The 25,051-nt window shown below is 40.9% G+C and overlaps 1 protein-coding gene across 3 annotated transcripts in view; it reads left to right on the top strand.

Moving 5' to 3' along the window:
* The window catches only part of rhbdl1 (rhomboid, veinlet-like 1 (Drosophila)), a 45,776-nt gene extending 22,099 nt beyond the window's left edge, over positions 1-23,677 (top strand). For all 3 annotated transcript variants that reach the window (XM_088438762.1, XM_088438763.1, XM_088438764.1), the window contains 7 exons: positions 2,200-2,358; positions 7,663-7,887; positions 8,946-9,094; positions 9,161-9,273; positions 18,927-19,027; positions 21,912-21,972; positions 22,710-23,677. In XM_088438762.1, the coding sequence (XP_088294888.1) occupies positions 2,200-2,358; positions 7,663-7,887; positions 8,946-9,094; positions 9,161-9,273; positions 18,927-19,027; positions 21,912-21,972; positions 22,710-22,981 (1,080 nt within the window). In that variant the 3' untranslated portion in view covers positions 22,982-23,677. The remainder of the gene's footprint in view (positions 1-2,199; positions 2,359-7,662; positions 7,888-8,945; positions 9,095-9,160; positions 9,274-18,926; positions 19,028-21,911; positions 21,973-22,709) is intronic.
* The last annotated feature ends 1,374 nt before the right edge of the window (positions 23,678-25,051 follow it).

Genomic DNA, 25,051 nt, shown 5'->3' with positions numbered 1-25,051 from the left:
GTTTTTTTTCTCTCCTTTTGTATATCAGCCTGCTGTTTCGACGGCAGCCAATCACGGTGGAGCGTACGAATATCATCCACGCAAATCTTCACAGGAACATACGCACATGACATAGCGAGTAAATAAGGCGCTGCCATGGAGAGAACACGGAGCGTGTGTGTGTGTGTGTGTGTGTGTGTGTGTGTGTGTGTATCTGTTTATTGTCTGCTTGGGAGTTACTTTAGTTGTGTGTTTTGTGTTATGAATACAAATCAATTTATTACCTCTAGCAGCCGTCTTTTCGACGAGTCCATTACTTGCCGCCACTGGCACGCTTCTCCGGCGAATAAACACTTCGTGGAAAACATGAATAGATTATGAAGACTGCATAGTTAAAAAAAAGAAAGGAAAAAAAATAGTATAATTTGTTACCAGGCAACAGCTGTGCTGGTTTAGTGCAAGTGTAACCGGTGTGTGTGTGTGTAGCGCTTCAACATACTCGCTTTATTAGATATAATAGGGACACAAGAACTATGGTGATTTGAGAGAACTTTTTTTTAACTCATTCAGTGCCGTTGACGACAAAAGACGTCAAGAACTTGCTGGTAGTAAATGATTTTATTTATACGCGACGACGCTTTAACACATCCGCTGCCAATGACGGCTATTGACGTCAAAGATCCTGACAATTAGACATGATGTAAAGAATTGTTTGAGGACATTGTGCTGCTCCATGAGACCCCTAGAGGGCGATATAAAGCCATAAATTACTCCTCTAAATCAGTGTTGTATAGAATAATATTTTAAGTCATTATGAAGAAATTTTGATAGCATTATTTGGTAAATAAAACGTTTACATTTTTAAAGTTTGCTAGTACAATACAATTATTTTCTGTTTGTTTTTACAAAACACAACAGCACACAACACAGCTGCCTAATAGGCTACAGTGAATATTCATCATTTTTTTTGCAGAGGATAAAGAATATATGCCTTTTTTATTATATCGACATAGCACATGAATGCACACTTCAAATTTATTTTTTAATACTGTCCAAATTAAAATGTCACTATTAATCATCAAATATTAACATTACTATTAATCATAAAACATCGTTTTTCATTTATTAAAAATTCAGGTAATTTTTATGCTTTAGATCATCATCTTGCTGGCCAGATTAAACCCATTTGCAGGCCAGAATTTCCTCGCTTTAAAGGATTATAACGCTTCCATTCAGATGTTATTCATTAGCCTATCTATGGCGTTTTAGAATGTCTGCCAGCTTTGCGCTAAACAGACGTAATGAACGAACAAAGTCTGAGCATCCGAACGGTCAAAATATTTTCCGGGCCGCATTCGTGACGTGACGAACAGCGGGCGGCACACCCCCGCTGACTTCACCCTGACGCAACGTTCGAAAGCCCGCTGGTCCTCAGGCCAACGAGAAGCTTCGTGATAATCGACTACATCAAATTGATTACGAAATATCACAATGAAGGATGGACAAGGAAAATGATAAAAATCTGCACACCCTTCCTCGGAGAGCATTTTTAAGCGGGGGGTCTATTTTAGACAGGCACACTCACAGACACTTTTATGGCACTCGCCCACTTAAATCAATTACTCGGAGGGCACACAGGCATCAGGAGTAATGACCCGCGGGGCTCGCTGACTGAGTGGTGATTATAGAAAGCGCGCCGACTGAGTGACAGGACTGGACAGGAAGCTGCAAATGTGACTGGAAGGACAGACTGTCAAATGGAAGGTCCATTTTTTTTTTATTTCAGGCACTTTGATGGACAGTACTTGGATTTTTTTTTTTCAGTTTTAGACTAAGCGGGGACCTGTGTAAACGCTGTAAAAAGTAGTTAGCAGGAATGTTTTTTTTTTTTAATTGATTTATTCTTTTGTTAATGTCAAAAAGGATCATATTATTTATAGTGAGCACACCAGTGGGAGGGGGGGGGCAAAAGAGTTTAATAATTTTATATTTCCTGACAAGCCCAAAGCATTTAAGCATCCACTGCATGGATTCACTATAAAATCCAATCAAAAACTAAGTGTCCTCATGTTCCAGGTAATTTGCTCTTAATTAGAAAAGAAACAGAAACTTTAAAAATCATTAACTCATATTTGCTTCGCCCTGCTGTTGTTGTTTTTTTTTTTTTTTTTTTCATTTTCACTTGACAAATGTTTCCACTTGTGTTTTTTTTTTCTCCAGCTGGATCCAGACAACACCGGTTTCATCGCAGTGGAGAACTTCACCAGCCTGGTGGAGCACCATGAGCTGCAGCTGGACCCGTCCAAACTGGATATGCTGTTAGCGCTGGTCCAGAGCAATGAGGACGGACAAGTGTGCTACCAAGAGCTCATCGAGCTGGTGAGTGCTGATATGGAGTTGTTATTTTATATACCATTACATTTGGATAAGAATCTTTGAACCCTGTGGCCCCGTTTGCGAAGCTTCTCTCCCAAACACACCTGATTCAAGCACCTGATAATAAGCTTGTCATTTGAATCAGGTGCATGTTTAGAAATAAGACCAGCAAAAACATATTTTCAAAATATTATTGACATTGTTAGTATATTTCACCAACACAAGAGTAACACGCCTGATGGAAAGCCTACCAGAAGTTATTGGTGAAGATTGCCACCTGGTGTTTAGTTAACTAAAAAATTGCCATGGCACTTAAATTACCATGGGAATGTTTCTTGAGCTAGTTAGCATTTGGAAGCTAGCAAGAGCATATTTTATCTAGCACATATGCCGTGACTCCATCTTGACATTGCAGACCACGTGCGAGGTCGCGACAAGCGTGACATTTTCCAGCAGGTAATCAGCAAACAAGCAACAATCCGTCTCGGCGGCCTTGCGCCCGTCGTCCGCCCGTCCTTCCTCGGCGTATTGATGCCTCGTCCCTCTCCGCCGCCTCCATCGGTCACTTTTTGCGACACTTTTACAAGTAGCGCGTCCTAATTTGTGAAAAATGAGGCTCTTTTATTCCAGTTGCTGTCTTTATCGATGGCTCGATTAGACCAGGGCTTGGCGCATCCTTTCAAGTGCGATACATTCACTAATACGCTCAAAAATTTCTAACCGGTCTAAAAATGGCTAGTAAAATATAAATTATGGATTAAGGTATTAAAGAGTGTCTTGTATACAATATTTAGCATTTTCTCTCGTGTGCTATGTCAATGGGTGGTATCATATGAAAGATTGATTTCCATTCCTTACTTAGAATTACAAACATGTAATGTATGTGTAGTATGTATGTATGTATGGCAACACTGCCATCCAATGGTCACAGTTATTACTACAGAGCTCAATTGGCTTAGTATTAGACAAGCACTAGTCAAGGGTGTCAGCTACCAACCATAAAAAAATGTATTTGATGAGAATTTTATGTATTATTTTTGTGAAAATTTTAAACAAGTAGAATTCTCATCCATGATCGGAAGCGTTAAGTACTATAGTAATCAATTACTTTAGTTCTATAGTATCTTATTACTAAAATACTAAATGTCACAACCTGCAGCTTATCGTCCGATGCTACCTATACATGACCAAAAAAATAAATAAATACTTAATGAAGTATGCCACAATAACACAGTGTAACAACACACTGCTTCATGTTCCAATTAATGTGCTCTCAATTTGAAAACAATTTTCTTTTTTTTCTGCTAAGCATGACATTTGATTCAATGCAGCAATGTGTTGCTCGATGTTCCAACTTATTTGCTCTTAGTGTGAAAATAAAATGCAATTGTTCCCATAAAGAGCATGAAATTTGATTCTGTGACAAAAACGTACCTTCATAATATATTAAATTTACATAAGTATGGATAGAACTGATGCCGCTGAACAATTTGAGTGGTTGAAGGAAAATTAATATTCATAAATAACTTTAATTGTTAGGCCTTTAAAAGCATTTAGAACATTTGGAAAAAAAATACAACGTGTATAGGTTAATGTAAGGGTTAATGTAAATAGTAATGTGAATACATTCTGAAAATTAATAATTTTGCTTGAGCTCAATTCCACTCACAACTGAGGCTTTATTGCCTCTGTAAAAAAAAAAGAGGATTTTCCAGCTCTGCCTCATTTTGTGCACGCATGAAAGCGCTTTCTATTTGTAATTAAAAGTGGCAAAGAGGGTAAAATTATCCAGGCGCCACCACATTCATTCACAGCCAGGCTTATGTAACATTTGTTTCTAAATGTTGCACTTGCATATTTTCTCCCTTCAGGAGGTCCAATCAGAGGTGCACTTAAATAATAAGCGCTCACATGTTGTGCTTTCATGCGCGCGGGGCTTTCGTCGCGTTCCCACGAGCGTCCCAGCACAAATCAAGCGACGCTTCAGCATCTCATATATTTTTGCCTCTTTTTTTTGGCAAATATCGTATAGCGCCTCAAACGCCGTTCCAACGGGTTTTGATAGCGGCTCCCAATGCCGCACTTTTGTAATGATTAAACCATGAAAGGCGGTTGCGAGCGTGAATTTGGGGAGGCGGGGGGAGAAAAGGTGGGCATCTCATTTTAAAAGGATTTGGGCAAGAAAAAGCGCCAATATCTGGGTCAGGGTGGAATCAGCCAGCACTTGGCGGGGATGGTTTTAACTCGCCGTGTGAGGCCGGAATGAACAGCGGGGGAAAATAAAGAAGTACACATAATACAACAAGCAAATATTCTTTATCCTTTGCGAAGAATGATTCATATCACTATTGACTATTACGCCCCAACGGGTGGACAAAGTGCACTGGACGCAAGGAGAAGCACGATCTCCTTCTGCTTAACACTTTGAGTGCCGTTGACGTCAATAGACGTCAACAAGAAGTCGACCCAGGAGCCCATGTGACGTCAATAGGCGTCAACTAATGTTGTTTTATTTTCTAAATGGGAAGGAGTAGATTAAATGTGTATATATATATATATATATATATATATATATATATATATATATATATATATATATATATATATATATATATATATATATATATATATATATATATATATATATATATATATATAACAGAATACTGTAGCTATTAAATGTATTAAAGAGTCAAAATTGTACCTAAAGTAATCAATTGCATAATTAGGTACTAAAAAATTATTACTTCAGGCAATAAGTACTTATACTAATATTAGGATTAATACCAATCGTAATCAATCACTTTAGGTACTAAAGTCATGGATATTGATTACTTAAAGGTATGAAGTAATTGAGTATTTTAGTACTTATTTACCTAAAGTAGTTAAGGTAATTACACAAGGTAATAAAAGCACTAAAAGTAATCAATTATGAGCTGTCGTTACCTGAGCCCAGCGCAAGTGTGATGTCATTTTAAGGCGACAGGAAGTGGCAAAAAGGCAGCCCTGTGACGCGACTCAAAACAATTGTTTCGCAAATGCAAAATTGTATTAATCACAATAGCGTATTTTGACCAGAAGGGGTGCATTGAACGTATCATTGCAAAAAAAAAAAAAGTCTTCGCCTTTAAGCACAACGCGTGAATTTTGCAACCCTTGCGTTAGCCGGGTGGACGCTAACTCACTTTGTAATCTGTGACAGGCAAAAATTGGGCTCACCTGGAGAAAAACGCATCAAAGTGAGCAGAATCGGGCCGACTGGCGAGTTTCTTTTTTTTTTGTCTCTATGCAGGAAAAATGAGTCTTCCGTGGCCTTTGGAAATATTTTTGTGTGTTATGGTTATTAGTAATTAGCAGTGAGCTGGGAGCTATTGACCATTGGCTCTGGCTAATGAATCCATCAAGGACAATCGACTCGAGCTGATAGCAGCATGAGCCGTAGACGACACGCGGCGATCGGGAGGGAGGGAGAAAAGCTCCTCACTCCTTACACACACACACACACACACGCACACGCACACACACACACACACACGTATGCGCGCACACCTGCTGCTCGCCATTTAGCTCATTCAGCTGTCCCTTAAGGCTGTTACTATCTTTGTGCTCCAAGCCTCAGCATCCCGTCCAGAGGGACTTTCCTAGATTCCCCCATTTTCAATGTTTTTTTTTTAGTTTATTTATTGCACCTAGGAGCAAAATTGCAGTTTAACTATATGCTGCCTGATGTTTCAATTAATTAGCGTTTAATTCGAAAAGAAAAAATAATCTCTGTTCCAGTCTGAATTAAATAAGTTTCCTGATACCTGCTGTAGAAGCCCTGTTTGGAGCTCATGTATTGAATTGCCTTTGGATTTCTCTTGTTCGGTATTTGTATAACGCATCAAGTATTGTCCTGAGGTGATATCAACATCGGGAATCAGTTTGATATCAGCGATAAAACTGTATCAGATTAGCATTCATGTGCTTCTGAGCTACATATATTACACAATTCAACATGTTGATTCATGTTCCAATGCATTTGCTCTTAATTTGAAAAGACTATATTACAAAGATTTGAATTAGATAGGCTGCTACCTGCAGAATCTCATTTGTCCCTGAAAAGTGCCGTCAGATATCCCCAGAAGTACTCGTAGCCCCATTTGAGGACCACTGGTCGATGATGTCATCATTTTTTTTTTTTTTCGCCCAGAGTAGTTCACAGTCTAATTCAATTTGTGGACGCTCTCATGTTCATTGTAGCATGTAATCGCTTTAAAAGGGTATCGATGTCCACTTTACAAGCGTATAGCTGCGTTACCATGGTAACACACACACAAACATATTGTACTCATTTTAACCCCACCAAATGACAAAAGTCCTGTCTAAACAGGAAAATAGTACAGTACAGCAATTGGAGATTTTGAGTGAAGACGTTAAAATGTTTCTTTTGTTTTGTTTTTTTGTTTGTTTTTCTCCAAGTCACAATGAGTCGCTGCTTTATTTTTGTGCCGGAATCGCTTCCTTTGCGGTTTCATTTGCTCATTCATCGAAAAATCCTTTGCTCATTAGCATTTATAAATCCAGGCTTGTGGTGTCCAAACTGCGATCTGGGGGCCATTTGCGGCCATTTTTTCAGCAGCCCACAGTACACGCACACACATTTTTGGAACAACAAAAGTTGTAACTTGTTACACCTTCATTTTGCACAAGGTTGAAAAATCCTTTGCGCGCACTTTGAAAAGACTTTTGCATTGTCGCCGCTTTGTGTCAGATCTTATCACGGCATAACAAAGTTTGGAGATAATTGCTCGGTTGGCAGTTTTTTTCTCCAGGGAGCACTATTGTTTTAGCTACAATGGTTGGCTTGGGACTTTCAGCTGAATCTACCTTCATCTGTATGAAAGAGGAAATAAGATTTTAGCTTGAAAGAAGCCAAAATATGGGGCAGAGAGTTTCCTTTTTTTTTTTTTAATCACTAACACTGTGATGGATTTCTTTTTCCAACTTTCCTCTGGTGGCTTTTGGGGGGCTTTTTTTGTGATTAATGGCACCTTGAGCAAACAGAAAAGTCGTTCTCAGCAGGCGGGATTTTTACTTTTTATTTTTTGACGATTGCTCGATTTCACGATCTCAGAAAGACATTTTACGCTAACATATTTAACGTTACGATGCTAGCGTAGTCTACTGTTTATCATGTAAGAGAATTTGGTAGCGTGCTGAGACAAAACAGACACAAAAGAAGAGCCGGACTCTTCAAGCTGGTTTATAGATGTTTTTACGTGGTTTTGGCCATTATTTTGAAGCCTTTTTATGTTTTAATGGCAGATGAGCAGCAAACGCTCCAGCAGTTTCCGCCGGGCCATCGCCAACGGCCGCCGCACTCTGCAGCGGGAGATCCTGCTGGACGAGACGGGCCTGGGTCTCTACAAGCGCTTTGTCCGCTACGTGGCCTACGAGATCCTGCCCTGCGAGACGGACCGGCGCTGGTATTTCCACCAGAACCGCCTGTGCCCCCCGCCGGTCTTCATCGCCGTCATCACCATCGTCCAGGTGAGACTCTTCATATTTCAGGTCAATAAAAGGAAAATTAATTACACCAGTAAAGTAGCGGTGCCGGAAAATGTACTCAATTCGCCACTAGTGGAAATCAGTCAGATGCTTCAAACCGACTCAAGAGTTTTTCTGGCTTTGACCGTGTGATTTTTCCACTGAGCTGCATATGCTGTGTGCTTTGAAGCCATTTCCGAGTCAAGAGCCGAAAGCCCCACTCGTAACTTTTTTTTTTTCCTCCTCCTCCTCCCCCGGTCTGATTTAAACCAGGTCATCAAGCACCCGGACTACTACAGAGCCTTTAATTGACCCGTTCCGCTCATGTGGAAAGCACTATTCGCAAACACTGCAAAAATAAGACTTTTTATTCACGTAAAGTCATCGTTGTGAGCTAAGAAAGTCCCAGCGCTATCATATTAGCGCCAAATGAGGCTGAATGCTCTGTGATGACAATGCAATAACAGTTCACGCAGACAATGAGTCATTTTTCCAACAATAGGAATTGATGGAACTAAATGAGAGACAATTTGAGTGAGAAATAGTCCTCTCATATTACGGAGGCATCGTCAGCATATAGACAAAAAGAAGGTGGGTCATGTGACTTGACAATGAGTTTTGCTTTGCTTGGAAATCTGTAATGTCCTCAAACGATGGGAAAGGAGAGCTGGAGTCACTTTGAACTTTTCTTTTGGTAAATACAGAGAGAATAGTAAAACATAGGAGCTGCTGTCCAACACAGCTCACATAAAGCGCTCATATTATTAGAATACTGCACCAACACGACAGTAACACACCCGAGTGTGTTTACTCATCAGAATGCCCCCCAGTGGCGAGTAAAATAGAAAGTAGAGGCATACGATCCGAAATTTGTCCTAAAAAAAACACTTTCTTCTTCGTGATGCATGTTTTGATAGGGCTTATACTTGGAAGCAATTTACTGTGTAGGCCGAAAAAATGGTCCTTTCTATTCATGGTCAAGAAAATCCAACTACTGTACCGCCCATGACAAAAATTGGTTTCACGCCGCCAGATGGTTATTTCTGCATGTGTGTTTGCAGATCATCGTTTTTATGTGCTACGGCATCATGCTCAACAAGTGGGTGCTTCAGACCTACCAGCCGGACTTCATGAAGAGCCCCCTGGTGTACCACCCGGGCCACCGCGCTCAAGTGTGGCGCTTCTTCAGCTACATGTTCATGCACGTCGGGTACGTAAGCGCTAGCTAGCTCTGCTTTTCAATGCTTGTTGCGTCATCTCGTGCGCTCTCCTTCAGCTTGGAGCAGCTGGGCTTCAACGCGCTCCTGCAGCTGATGATCGGAGTCCCTTTGGAGATGGTCCACGGCGTCCTACGAATAAGTCTGCTTTATATGGCGGGAGTGCTGGCGGGTGAGTGTCGCTTTTCCATCGCGTGTGTGACAATCAGACGAGAGATGCCGAAATTCGGCACATTTTCAGTTTATCCTCGACGGCCGGTATCCTGCATGTATCCCGGTTTTCTCGTCTCAACACACCTGATTCAAACGATTAGCTTATTAGCAAGACCTGCAGGAGCTTGAAAAATGATCCTAATCATTTGAATCACTTGTGTTTGAGAGAGAGGGTTCAAATACATGCAGGATACCGGCCCTCAAGGACTGGAGTTTGGCACATGTGTACATCCCGGGTGAAACATTTTTGCAGCCTAATACCCACTGTAACACAATTTAGCTTTGTGTTAATTCATGTTCCAATTCATTTGCTTTCAATTTGAAATGCAGCATTCAATTAGATTTTCCCTGCAGAAACACTGTTAAAATCTCACGTACCCCCTGAAGTACCCCCATTTGAGAACCATTCCCCTAAGGATAAATGGTAGGAGTTTTACTCCTAGGACAAGAGGCCCTCGATGTCAATAATTCAACAGTTGTGGTCCAACATCGAGTCTGAGAGTGTTGACTTTGTTCCCTGTTTGGTCTTTTTTGTATTTTTGCCAGTCAGCAGTTAGATCCGTGCTGACCTACTTTACTTTTGTCCTTTTGTTTGCACTGGCCTCCCCTTTAACAAAAAAATGCTTAGAATTTGCTTTTGCCATCTCCCCGTCATTTATCAACGTAAAGGAGAAAACCTACGGCTAATTTCGGCATCAACTCGCCGTCTAAATCCAGTTTGGTTGCCGAGGCGACGTTCGAGAGCAGGACCCCGTTCACTCCCAAAGACGTATTTTTATGTCAAAATACGTCTTTGGGATCGAATGAGTTAAGGTTCATCGTTTGGGGCGCTCGGCATCATTTGATTACTCTTGCAAAGCAGAAGTCTAATGGATGTTGAGTGAGATTTAAATGCGATGTTTTGCTTCTTGCGTCGACGTGACTAAACATCCAAATGTTTTATTTCTCCTTTCCCTCAACTTTTCTCTGCTCCGTGTAAAATTGAGTTAGCGCCACTCAAGTCTTCCTCTGCTGTGTGAAAACAACACACGCATCTCAAGCCACACCATCCAGAAAACACACTTTATTTAAAAACATTGCGCAATATTGTGACCAGTTTGGAGTCATTTTCTTCCACATCCTTCTCGCGGTATTTTAGCCGATGTTTGGGACACTCTTGCTAGTGTGATAACAGAGTGGCCGTGCCATTTTCAAATGCAACATGTTGTCACCATCTGGGTGAAATTTCAGCTCCCTGGTGTCTTCTTTCAATTCTTTCCCTTCGTGTAAAATGCCTTTGATTGAGTATTTTAGCGCACTCCGGCTAGTGTGATAACAAAGCAATAGCGCGATGGAGAAGAAACGAGTCAAATGGAATCCCGTTCCGTGTTCTCTAAGAAGTGCATTCTTAATTGCATCGGATGGAGACATTATAACCTTTTACATGATCTTCTCGGTTTTGGTAATATTCCTGCGTGTGAACAGGGATGGACTCGGACGGTGGTTCCTCCGGCTCGCTTCTTTGATTGAAAATAATGCCCTAACAACCTCAGCTAACGTGAGCTGCTGTTGGCTGCCCTCTACCTCATCCCGTTACGGTAATTATTGGAAATAAGAATATAAAAATGTGCGTAAAAACCCAGTTTATATAGCTGACTTATCAATCTTCCTTTATTTGGTGTTGAATTAAAAAAAAATCATCTAATCTTTAAGTTTCTGTGTATAGGATGCACTCATACTTTTGGCTTTCATTTTCATGAAATTGTCGTGTCTTATATTTGGGGAATTACGGTAATTATATATTATCAACTGCCTAATTTACCTGACATCATTTGACAAATGACGAACCAGCCCCCAAAAATTGTTGAACGTCCTCTTCAGGTGGTGAAAAATAGCTGGCGGAAGCTCTGACAAAAAAAAAAAAAAAAATACATGTTGATTGATGTCAGAGTGAGCGCGGGACCCAACGCTAAAGAATAAAGCGCGTTTCCTCTCAGGGGAATCAGCCTGAGCGCATTTTAAGTCGCTAAGCCGCCGCCGCCGCACAATCGGCGACGAGATGACGCGTAGCAGCCGGGTCCCGGAGTCAAACCGCATTCGTCTGAACAACTTGACTTGATCAGTAGACGTGACAAATACGATTTGCCGAGCGCGGGTTGAATCGCGGGTCGCGAAAGGAATCGGATAGCTTTGACGCGTTCGCCGCCGTCGCCGTTTTTCCGACAAATTAGACGGAATAGGAAGAGGCGGCGTGGGTCGTCGGGAGATGAAACCCGCTGCGATGGGGAATTCGCACATTGACTTTCAGGAGGCAACTGCTTAAGTGCTTGGGAAAACTTTGTGGCTTACTTTTACGGCGTGCGCTCAGAGTAAGGGCCCGACAAAATTACTAGGCTTTTTCTCCCCGGAAAAAAAAATAAAAAATGTGTAGCATCACATTTTTTGTATGTACATTTTTCCGTTGTTTACTCGGTGTGAAGTGTAATTGTACATCCATGCCACCAGGTGGTGCAATGGCGCTCTCATTGGCAAAGTGGGCCGGAGTTATAAACTTTTTTAATTGCTGTCAAAAATATTTATGTTAACGTCATGTAACTTAGAAAATACAAATTAGTACAAATTTTGTTTTAAATGTTTCAAATAATGGTCCTGTTATTATCATTTATTCTTTTTTTTCCAGTGTCAAACAGTTCGGTTCGTCAAAAATGTTTCTAGTTTAAGTAAGGATTGACATTTTTTATTTCAAGCGCTTTAATGCCCTATGTTATTTTTTTCGGTTTCAGACTAATCTGTAAAAACACTGTAAAAAGTCAATTTGATTACGGATTTCGGCTAATTTAGTACGATAGTTTTGTTATGGCTGATATCGGACCATAAGGGTTTTTGATAGCTGATACTGGACCAATATCCGATATTAAAATATCAGATCGGTACACTCCTAACATAAAAGGAGACCAAGATAAATCATATCAACGCTTCCATGAATGTGACCTTTGCATCTACGTCTCAATTAGAAAGGAAGTAAAAATAAAGAAGTCAAATAATGCGTTTGCACAATTGTTTACACAATGCCGCAAGTTGAGCGCTACTAAATCTGTCCCTGAACACACCGCAAGAACCTCCTTGGGACCACGGGCCTCTTTTCAAAACGCTCCTCACCAAAACCTCAAATGACATCTTCCCAAAAATAAAAGTCTGGCAACTGCACATTTTGTCCTTGGGCTCCGGAAGCCGGAACATTTTTGCAATTATTTTTCGCGACGGAACCAAAGTCGTCGTCCTTGATCCTCGTCGCTAATCCTTCACGCCTCCTTTCGGAAATATGGAGGACGGAAGGTTTGGTTTGGTCGCCAGGGTTCTCGTCTTTCTTTCATTTGGCCTTTACATCAAGGGCATTAAAGGAAAAGCATTAAAAGAAAACAGCAGGGAGCTGAAATTTCACCCAGATGGTGACAGCGCGTCGAAGTTTAACATGGCGTGACCGCTTAGTGATCACGCTAGCAAGACTGTGCCATCCCTTGGCTAAAATACTGCCATGAAATGTGATGGTTGAAATACTGCTCAAGGGTCAATAAACATGTATATATTCCAATAGCCAAAATTGCATGTCATTTTTGCATTGTTATTATAAATTAATAATTGTTGAATTTCTATCATTGTAATTATGAATGCACGCAAAAAACTTTGGGTTATACCTTGAGTAAGCATTTTACCTAAAACATTGAAAAAAAATATTCCTTTAGATTATTGTTAGTATTAATTGTTAAATTATTATTATTATTGTTACATTATTATAATTAGAATTTATTGCTATTAGGTACGCATTAAAAAGAATTCAACCTGAAAATGTTTTGTTTAAAAAAAAAAGGGTTATACCTTGAATAAGTATTTGAATAAAAAAAACAACCACATCCCTTTCTAATACGATTATTATTAACATTATTCATTATCATATTCAATAACATTATCATGAAGTGCATTACAAAAATTCAACCTGTAAATTTCTTGGAAAAATTGGGTTTGTCATGAGTAAGCACCCCCCCAAAAAAGTATCTCTTTTTATTATGATTATTATTATAAAATAATCTTTGTTTAATTATTATAATTATAACTAATTGATATATATATATATAAAAAAACATAACAGCAAAATTCATTACTACTTGCTATCGTACTTTTATTTCAGACAAAATTTCCGGCACTTTGGACTTTTGTGCAGTGCGTAACGCTCGGCTCGAACTTTTTGTAGCTTTTCCGAGGTCGCAGGCGCTGTCGGTTTAAGACGGAGGAGGAAAGCGAGGAAATGGGCCTTGTAATGCCGCCGCCTCCTAATGGAATTGTGACGGATGTCTCACCTCCCCGCGCCGTGCGATTTGCTCCCGAGTTTTACATGCGGAAGCCAATGGAAGCCGCGTTGTTTCATCCCGCCGCGGCTGACGGATGTTGTCGCGGTTGCCCGTTTACCTACAGTTTGTGCTTGTTGAGAAAATGGGATTATATCTCGTGGCGGGAAATAGAAGACATGACAAAATGATCAATTGTGACCCGCCTCCAAGCCGAACGAAATTGTAACTGTCAGTTCGTCGATGTATTTATGCCCAACAATCCGCCGCCACTAGTGGGCGGCATTTGACTTTTTTCTGGTCCGTCATTCATCAGGCGTTGGTCTACTTCTGTCTTTTCTGTTTTAGTACTTACTCTTAAAGTTAACACCATGTCTTTGGTTCTACAGATACGCTGCAATTGAAACACAACACAGTAATATAAGTGTAACACGAAAATAAAGCCAGCAAAGGGGTTTAACCCTAGGCTATAATACTCCGTATTAATAATCCGTCGTGTTCAATACAGGGGATGAGAGTGCAATTAACAATCATGTCCACTGGATGGCATTTGAAGACATTTGTCTAAATTTCATGTCACGTACACTACAAGTGAAACAAAGTGTTGTTGAGGTTGAATATACAAAAAAATCATGTTGAAAATAGTATGTTAAAAATAATGGCCAGTTGTTGAAAGTTGATTGTTTTTTAAAGCGCACTGTTAGCTTTTGAGAAAATTGAAGGTTTTGGGGTCGCCTTATAGTGCGGAAAATGCGGTTGCTATCTTTTTGCTGTAAAGGTCCACAGGTTGTGAGCACCCCCGCAGCCTCTCCCACTCTCTCATCAAGCCCCCCCCACCACCATTGGGTAAATAAATCCGAGTTTTATTATCCATCAGAGGCATCCCTTTTGCCGCGGGGGAGGGCGCCCAATGTATTCGCCGCGAAGGGCTTTCTCGCAAATAGGACATCAAGCGGTCCGGCCGGCGGCCGTGCGCATTGGTCCGCAAAATGATGCGGCCATAACAACGACAGCGGGATGAAGCGTTTAAAGATGCTCTTAATAGTGTGATAATGATTGCAAAGTACAGTACTTGCATGCTTGATTTAACGGCAAGGATCCCAGAGGAATCCCCCGCATAGTCCATGCTGCTCGGCGGAATTTTTTTTCTTTTTTTTTTTGAATGGTGCACTCGCAAATACAGTGTGTGCATTTTTCATCATTGTCTCGCAAGGATTCTGAAAAGGTCCAATTTGCTCATTAAGAAACATATGCGTGCCTTCGGTTAGGGTTAGGGTTGCCATAGTTACTTTGAAAAAGTAATTCAGTTTTCGATTTGAAAATAAAAATTCACAAGGCTACAATTTAACTTCATGTTTTCATTTGCTCCTAATGTGAAAATAAGAAGTCACTGACATAATTTAGCCTCATGTTGCAATCAGTTTGCTCTTAATTTGAAAATAAAGGGTCAGTATGATACAATTCAGTCTCATTTTCAAATCAAATTGCTATTCATTTTAAAATAAAGGGTCAGTACGACCTTTTACCATGTTCAAATCAATTTGCTCTTATTCTGAAAATAAACATTCTGTATGATACAATGTAGCTTCGTCTTCCAATCCATTCGCTCTTCATTCGAAACTAAAAAGTCACTGACACAATTTAACTTAATGTTCCAATCAATATGCTCTTAATTTGAAAACACCAAGTTGCTGTGACACAATTTTGCGTCACTTTCTAATGACTTTGCTCCTAATTTGACACTAAAAAGTTCCTGACACAATTTAACTTAATGTTCCAATCAATATGCTCTTAATTTGAAAATACCAAGTTGCTGTGACACAATTTTGCATCACTTTCTAATGACTTTGCTCCTAATTTGACAATGAAAAGTTCCTGACACAATTTAGCTTCACGTTTCAATTATCTATCACGGTACGGCAATACTTTCTAGCGCGTTAGCACCTTCACCGCCGATATTCTTCAGTCTCGTATTATCCCATTGCCGTCTGGCAAGCGTCGTCGTTTGCGCAAGAGCGATGCGGAGCGAGAGGCGACGCCTCAGGCTCTGTCACGGTCTGGCCTCAGATCACTTTCAGGCCTCGTGTCTGCGCTTGATCTCGGAGAAAGCGCGGCGCGCAAACTCGGCGGTTTGCTCTTGCCGTTTGCTTTGACAGAACGGCTCAGCTCGGAGGATTACTTCAGCGGTGTCGTTGACCCCTGCCCCGCACCCACCGACGTGTTTTACCGTCGTCAAATGGAAGATTTGTGGACATCCGGGACGATGACGGCTGCACTAAATAATCTTGCGCGCGAGATGCGGCGCGTCAGCTCGCAGTCGGAATTAATCGCACACCTCCGGGCTGCGCTCCCGCGGGAGTGTGAGACGCCTAAATCGCAAATCCTCGCTAAGCGGGAGAAGCCACATGACAGGTCTGTTTAATATTCATACATAATATTTGGAAGGTCTCGCAGAAGCAGAGCAAGTTTTTTTTTCGTTTTTCCGAATAGCTGTTTCGCGCAATTATATTTGCCAATTTCGTAGCATTCTTCTGGGCTAACCCCCGGATGAGGTCAGCATTTTCCCAAGCTCTGATTGGTCGCTCAGAGTGAAAGCGTTACAGCCAACTTTGATTAGCAAAATGGGTGCGTAGCAAAATTCATCAATTTTACAACTTATCTGACTTTTTTGTTGGAGTGGAGGAAATTGTCTTTAAATGCAAATTAGCCTGACAGATCGCCATTGATTAAATCTCAGTTCATTGGTCAATATCTGCCGCAATATATGTGGACGATTTTTTTCACCTGCTGGACTGAGAAATATGCTCATAGAAAATGATCAATACATCCTCCCACCCTTTCAAAAATATTTCATTTTTCTGCCCCTATATTATATGCTGCCTTTAAGCATGTATGTAAACAGTTCAAAAATTATTTGCTTATCATACTGCAATTACTTTGTAGTATTTCTCAAATATGTGTATGAGTACCTTTGGGGTACGTCAAGGCACTTTGAGGTGGTGCATGGTATATTGATGGGGTGCGAAAGGAACGGTTTCTTTTCAAATTAAGAGCAAATTAGTTGGAACATGAAACAAAATGTTATAGAGGCAAAACCTTGTAGTGTATGTGACAGATGACATGTGATCAAAAATGTCATTTGTTTCTGCAAATGGTTTGGGGAAGAATGACTCCAAAGGTTGAAGGCATTCAAACATCATGTTGCGTATGCCTCCTAGCGGGCACGATTGCTTACTGCGGGAATATTTTGTGCCGCATTATAAGGCGCATGGAATAGAAGCTACAGTAGTGGCTGGGCTTGCGTCATATTACTTTTCTGTCCCTCTAAAAATGAAAACTCATGTTTTATGCGCCGTATAAGGCGCACTGGATTATAAGGCCCACTGTTAGTTTTTGAGAAAATTACAGGTTTTTAGGTGAGAAAATAGAAAATACGGTAAATTGATATCATATCAATGTAGGTCAACGCCTGCGCTAATATTTGATGATGCCCCACCGCGTACGCATTTTCGGCGGGCTTCATTCAATTCCCGCTTTTTTCTTAAGCTGCGCCACCTCGCCACTCGCACATATGGCGTTGCCAGCTCCACTATAAAATGATCATTTTGCCCAAGCAGCCAAAATGGGCCATCTCCTCCGCTGTGTAGTAGTATCAGCCTTCATCTGCGCCCATAAATCTTGGCCAAGCAGCACCCACAGGTGCGGCGGGCGAGAGGAGATGAATGAGTGCGCGGCGCCGCTCTGATTACCATCCGTCTTTGCGGCACCGTCCCGCCCCGGGGCCCGCAAAGTCTTCTTTGGAGACAATGTTTACCCTTTTTGTGCCCACGCGCCGAAATTGTGTGTCTTACAGATTTGACATGTCGGCCTGCAAGTGCAATTAAAAAGAGGCTGTTTTGTTTTATCAGTCCTCTTTGCGCTTTCCTTATCGGCTCATTTGCATAATTAACAGTTGGCTGACGCCGGCATCTCGACGCTGTGATTTCTCTCGCTCGGAAATTCGGAGCGGGGCGGGGACGGCGCTTTGTGCGTGCGTGCGGCAGATTCGCAATTCGACCGTGCTACGTTTGTGACCTCTGGTTGACAGTGTTGAATAGCAAGCAACATTCTGTTTTTTTACGACAGTGGGGTTATTTTTTTCTTTTTTGTGAGCAAATTTTCCTAAAAAATACAGTAAATAAACAAAGTGTCTCCAGGTCAGCTAGCTTAATGCTAACATATAATAGGAAACTCCATACATAGGCTAACAAAAGCAGCATCCCAGTAAGATAACGGTTTCAGCAACAAATATTTGAATACAAATGGTGGAGCAACACATGTAGACAGATATTAAAATTATCAGGCATATACTGGCATATAAATATATATTTCACCTCAAAGAATGACTGAAATGTCAATCATCCAAAAAATATTTTCTACTGATAAAAACCTCCAATATTAAACAAAAAATGCATGCAACAATGTACTCATCACAGCAATTAAAAATAAATATCCATCTAATAACTATCTACTATCTAATGTCAATAAAATAAATCATATCTATCTGTTTTGCTAGTTGAAGGTAGCTGTAGCAAATTTGCTCGGAGCAACCAATCAGGGAAAAGAAAATTGCTGATGTCATCGAAGACAAATTTTGAAATCTGATTCGTTAAAAAAAAAGGGAAGGCATCCCATTCATTTCTGTCCACTGTAGTGGACGTTTATTTTTGGCCTGTATTTTCTGTTGCATTGGAGCTACACTAGCAAGTCCTAGTGTCCTCATTGGAGGACATCATGATCGTTTCCAAAGATGTGTCCCACAACAGTGAATAGGATGACTCTTGGGAGCTTTAATTTACGAGGTGTCAACACTACTAATCCTAACTGTGTTGGGCAGATTAATTTGGCGCGGCAACACATACAGGCTGAAATCTGATTGGACAAAAAAAATAATAAAGCAAAAGCAGCATAGCAGCCAAATCGAACAAAATGGAGAAGCAGAAGAAAAAACGGATACATTTTCATCAGACAGATATTAGAATTCAGCTTGTAAAGTTGTCCGTGAACCCCCCTGCCCCCCAGCAGTGATTTTTTTTTTTTTTTAGCTCTATTTTGAGAAAAGCCCACAGGAAGGTGACTGGTGTGAGGCTGCGTTCTGACTAATCTGACCTTCTTTTGTTTCCTTTCAAGCCATCATGCTGTCTGAACAGGACTTTTTTTTTTTTTTTTTTTTGAAAAAATGAAACTATACAGGGATTAGATTAAAACAAAAGAAGAAGAAATCTAACTTTATGTGACGTCTCCCCCGTAGGTTCCCTGACGGTGTCCATCACCGACATGCGCGCTCCGGTGGTGGGGGGCTCCGGCGGGGTCTACGCTCTGTGCTCGGCACATCTGGCCAACGTTGTCATGGTAACTGCCGTCGTCGTTCTCACCTCCATTGTGGCGCAGGGGGAGTTTTGTTCTTTTTTTTGTGCGCGTTCCATTTCAATGTCACAAGCTTCCTGTGAGTGTGCACTGATGATATGAGAGGGGGGGGGCTTTTCAATGCAACATTTTTTAAAGGACCCACATTTGATTTTTTAAAACAGAATATTTGCGGATGAGAGCACAAAAAGGCAATCCAAATGTCTGTGTAAAATCTTTCTGAAGGTTATTTTCCATCAACGCAGTACAAAATCTTCGATACCATTTTTTTAGACCGATACTAGTATGAGTACTCACGCAGTGGAGTTTTTTTGGTATGTATAAAAACAAAAACAAAAAAAATGATTGTCAATACCAATAGGTTTAAGTACAGCTGCTGCAATACAGCGCCAACTACTGCCAAGGAAGGAAACAATACCAAGGAAACAATACCATTGTTTTTCATATGTGATCAAGAAAAAAGCATATTAAAAAAAACACTGGGAGGCTAAAATATTGGATGGATGGATTGTCAAAACATGACCACTTTAAATATGCCACGCCGCCATCTCTTCCAAATGCTTACAAACGGGAGGTTGAGAGGTGGTATCAAATTTAGCCCATGTCGGGCTCATTTACTGCCATTCAAAATTGGAAATATTGTCAATTTTGGACATATTGAAACCCAATGTTTTATCTTGCATTTCCCCCGATGTTTGCATTCATCCTTGCAAAGGCAACTTGCGAACGGGGTATGGATAGGCCTGATGCCACTGACCGTTTTGAGGGGTTGAAAGTCAATATATATTTGTATTTGAGGACACTATGACCCTTTCAAAGTCAGCCCAAGTTCAGTGACCCAGGGGTTGATCAGATGGCGATGTTTCGACTTTGTGGGGGCGAAGAACATCTTTAACTTGACATCTGCTTTAAGTATCGGTTCTTGGTATCATCAACCTCCACGACAACCCGATACCTTCAAATAAAGCCAGTATCTGCCCCAGACTGATAGTATCGGCCCTCGCTCGTTCACGTTTTCACACGAGGAATAAATAATCACTCAATGATCAACTCCTATTGGAATGTTAGCTATTTAGTTCCGTTACGGTGTCGGCTATTTACGAGCGAGCAGATTCTCCCATAAATTATGAAGTCGTATTTGTTGGAGTCCCCTGCAAAGTAAGCAGTCGTTTCCCATGAGGCTCAAAGTGGCCCCGCAGCAGCCAGACCCAAGCCAAAAGCAGACAAGGGCTTATTCGCTCGCTTACGTCTGCCGCTTGTCGGGGAAATCCTTTGAGCCTCGGATCCTTTTTGCTCACATGACTTTCCTCCCGCGCGCTTTTACTTGACGGGAGATCTTCAACCATCTGCCAGCCACCATCATCATCATCAGCGACTGATATGCCCGGAGGAAATGTTTTAGCTTCGCCCGGTTTTTATGCTTTGGAAATCGCTGCTTGCAATGGCAGCGAATAAATTCAATGTCTTAATTGTTATTAGTGTGGAGCTTCATTAAGATTGAAAAAGATTGCGACCGATGGTAAAATGAAGGAAAATAGACAAATTGTACATTAGATCAAATGCATTTTATTATGTTGTCATTTTAAAATCAAAGTGGAGGTTTTGTAAGTGGCGGACTGCAGTGTGGTCAAAAGACAGTTTTACTAAAGTGAGTAACGACTTAATTTAAGATATGAACAGCTTTTTGGCATGAGTTTATTTTAAAACTAATTTAAAATCACAATACCGCATTGTCTGAATATTTTCTACACTATTGAGTCCCCCTTAATAGTTTAAACTTAAACAAACGTGAGGTATATTGAATTAAAACCGGTCAAAGTCGTGACTGTACAGAATGACTGAAGAAAAACAAGATTTTATTTTTGGTACGTTAATAATCCCAATTTGGATGATTTTTATTTGTCACACATGAGCCGCCGTACCTGTTGACATATGCTATTGCTAAAGCTAACTACTAGGATTTCGAGGCAGGTCTTAGCTCTGATGTTTGCATACTTAACTACCGACACACTGTGTCCCTGCGTGTGATATATTCACTTATTAAAACTAATGATTTGCCCGAATGTAATGACTGTAAATTTCTACATTGGGTTAAAACAAAAAAAACAAAAAAAAAAAACGCTGAACGAGTCCGTAGGCCGCGATTCTTTTGTGAGCCACTAGAGAGAGCCAAAGCACACTCATGATTATTCTCCTCTTTTGTGGTTCGACTTCTCTAATCATTCCCTGACATTTTCTGAGCGAAATTCCTTTGTAGTGTAAAAAAAAAAAAAACAACCAGCAAAGTTGGGATGTCAGCAACATGCTTGATAAAGATCTCATTTCCATCTTGACTTGAGATGGCCTCCCACTGCGGTGACCTCCTTCCATCACTATATGAATCATTCATGCCTTGTAATATTGTGACTTTGAAGGCCTCTCGCGACAAGGCTTTATCACCGTCTATTTTTGCTCCATGTTTTTAATCTTGCATGCCTGCGCTCACCAGAGAGGAGGCTGGAAAAAAAAAAGGGGCCCCGGGTCCTTTCCTCATAATTCCTCGCAGCCAAGGAGACACTTAAGGAGCCAAGTGATTGGCTAAGTTATTTATCCAGGGGAGTTAAGGCCGATGGTGTCCCCGTCAGGATGCGGTTGTTCTTTTTTCCCGGCAGGATCATTATATCTGTTTAATTAGAGGAGCTCTGATTAACAGAGTTTCCCTTGGAGCGCGCAGAACGGCGGCCAGGTGCACGCGGTCGGGGCCTCGTTCCAGCAAAAGCGGATGGTCCCTCTCGCGGGGTTCAATATGTTGAAAAAGAGTCAAAATTACTGTTTGGCGCCAAGCCGCTTATCACGCCGTACCGTTGCGCTTGTTTGCTGTGTGTTGCAGAACTGGGCCGGGATGAGGTGTCCGTACAAGCTGCTCCGCATGATCCTGGCACTAGTTTGCAGTAAGTAACAAAGAGGGGCTCAATCAAAGTCAATTCAGAGGTTTTTTTTTTTTTTTCAAAGTTAATGTTGTGAGATAATAGCTGAACTAAATGGGTGCTAAAGTGAAGAATTTTCTAGTCCTGAAATGTGGAGATAAAGCACTCTATTGGACATTAAATCCCAGATTACTCAAGTACATTAATAACATTAATTTTCAGATACCGAGGTGTTAAAATGATACTTAAGTATCTGGGATTGAATGCCTGGACTCTTAAAAAACGTGCAAATACGTCGCTGGCATTGAATGAGTTAAAGCTCCATCAACATTTTAGACTTTTAAAACACAGATGTACAGGATGTTGTTCAAAATTTATAATAAATGCTATGCAAAAATGTCAATAAACGAATACCGAATTTTCGGACTAGGCCATGATATTTTTCCTCGTGATTTGAGGCCTGCAGCTTAGAATGTTTTTTTTTTTTTTTTTTTTTTTTTTTTTGGCTAGCCTCCAGGACACAATGCAGTCTAATAATCTGCCCTGAAATAAAAATAATAATAATAATAATATAAAGCTTGCATGAAAACCGTCCATGCTAACTATTAGCTAATCAATGGTGTTTTGCATTATTTGTTAGCATGGAGCTAAGCGGCCGTTTTGTAGTTGTTTTAAATGCGCAATGGTCTTTGTTTTCCGTTTCGAGTGGAAGCCGCTCCCGGTAAGAAGCGATGAGGACTGTGAGCCGTCTTTCTCCGCAGTGAGCTCGGAGGTGGGCCGAGCGGTGTGGCTGCGCTTCTCGCCGCCGCTGCCGTCGTCCGGGCCGCAGCCCAGCTTCATGGCCCACCTGTCGGGCGCGGTGGTGGGCATCAGCATGGGCCTGCTCATCTTGCGCAGCTACGAGGAGAGCCTGCAGAAGCAGTGCTCCTGGTGGGTCATCGTCTTCTCCTTCATCACCTTCCTGCTCTTCGCCATCTTTTGGAACATCTTCGCCTACGAGCTGCTGGGCGTGCAGATCCCGCCCGCCCCCTGACCCGCGTCTGACGTCGGAACAGGTTTTTCTTTTTCAATCGTCTCTTTTCCAGCCTCGGCCCACATGAGAATCGTTAGCCGCCCGACGGACACTTTGCAAAATGAAGAAGAACGTCTCTTTTATCAAAGAGGGTAGCAGCAGAACACGTTCCATTTACAGTGCATTTGGAGAAGAAAACTTTTTTTTTTTTTTTTTTCTGTCGTTATGGGGACTATCGAGTGGCTGTGCTGATTCATTTCGTGCCTCTGGCGAAACAAACAAGGAGAGACGCCACAACAACAACAAAAAAAAACAACAAATGCTGAGTGACTCAAACATCAGTTTTATTTATTAGCTTTTAAATTCAAGATGGCTTTTTTTTTCAATCGGGAGGGGCGTTGTCACATACCGACACTGTGGATTCAACCCTTGCGCAGGATTTTGTCAAATCCTTTGATCTTTACATCAAAGGGAAAGCATTGAAAGAAGGCAGTATGGAGCTGAAATTTTCACCCGGATGGTGACAACATGTCAGAATTTAATACGGCTTGGCCACTTAGTTATCACACTAGCAAGACTGTATGTGACATCCCTTGGCTAAAATACCGACAGAATGACACAAAAATGGTCAAAATATTGCACAAGGGTTGAAAAAAAAAAACAATTAATATTGAGACAAAATGAACATTGATACGCTTGAACTTAAGGTCCATGCACTAGTCCACTTCTAGTATATATATATATATATATATATATATATATATATATATATATATATATATGTATATATATATGTATATATGTGTGTGTGTGTGTGCGTGTGTAAATATACAGTGTGTATATATATATATATATATATATATATATATATATACACACACACATATGCACACTAATGCCAATTTATGAGGGTAAAAAACGGACTAATGCAAGGACCTTACCGCGGATTATGAAGGATGTGGAATTACGACAACTTTGCATAGTTTCTAGGGAGGTAACCATGGCGATGACGCTAGCGAGGAACCGCTCATCACGATGTAATTAACGTCACGCTTTGAGGTAGCCACATACGTAGTCCACACTCTCTCAGTCGATACCTCAGCCTCTCCTTCTTACAGCCTGTATACCTTTGTAACGGAATGTAACCATAGAAAGGAAGGGGCGGGATTAAGAGTAAAATGTGTGTATTGTACGGATGTATGTTCATAACCGAGACTACTTACGGATTTCAAAGGGTGCAAAAAAGAAGGCTTGCGATTGTTGTCCCTCACTTGACTCTCTACAAACTTTAGTGCTTTACTAAACAAGCCATAGAAAGAACTCGTCGGAGACGGTTTCCAAAAGAGGCGCGGGCGGGGACAGTCGACAAAGAAACGATGAGAACCTCGGTCCTGGTATTTTGGATTTCAAGCCATTTTTCCAATGAAGCAACTTTGGGCGACTGAAAGGTCCACAAAATTCAGAATATCAGGCCGAATGTTCTCATGATTTCAAAGCGGGCAGGAGTATACGTGTGCACAGTTTATATGGAAAAAGATTAGGGTCAGTGAGGAAAACTAAGGTTGGCAGGATTCTCGTTTTTATGGCAGAAATTTGACTTTATTCTCTGAAGTCATCCTAAAGCCTCAAAATTGACACGCAGGGATTTCTCACTTAAGTCAAAAGTTTCTGACTTTAGTGTAAAGTCTTCTCAAAATTCTCAGAATTATTCTGAGCATTCTCCAATTTCTCACTCTCGTGAGAATTCTGGCTTTATTAGAATTCTTAAGTTTATTTTATTCTAAGAATTCACAATTCTGGCTTTATTCTCAGAGGGCAGTCAGAGTTTTCAAGTGAGAATTCTGAGAATGAAATCTGAATTCTGAAAATCTGAAAGAGAAGTTTAGCGTAAAAATTCTGGGAATAATGTCAAAATCCGAAGATAAAAGTGAGATTTTTTTTCCTATCTGGCCCTAATCTTTTTCTATAAGTTATTTTTATGAAATCCAAAACACTGTGTGGCAATGGTTCCGATCACCGTTTAATTTTCTTTCACCAAGCAACATGAAGCTTTTTTTTAAACCGTTTTAGCATTTGTGGACTGTCCCCACA

This window comes from Hippichthys cyanospilos, chromosome 17, assembly GCF_059441005.1.
Source record: "Hippichthys cyanospilos isolate Australia breed blue-spotted pipefish chromosome 17, RoL_Hcya_1.0, whole genome shotgun sequence".
In the NCBI taxonomy this organism is placed as follows: Eukaryota; Metazoa; Chordata; class Actinopteri; order Syngnathiformes; family Syngnathidae; genus Hippichthys; species Hippichthys cyanospilos.
The sequence above is the reverse complement of the archived record's forward strand: the minus strand, read 5'-3'. Positions and strand labels throughout refer to the sequence as shown.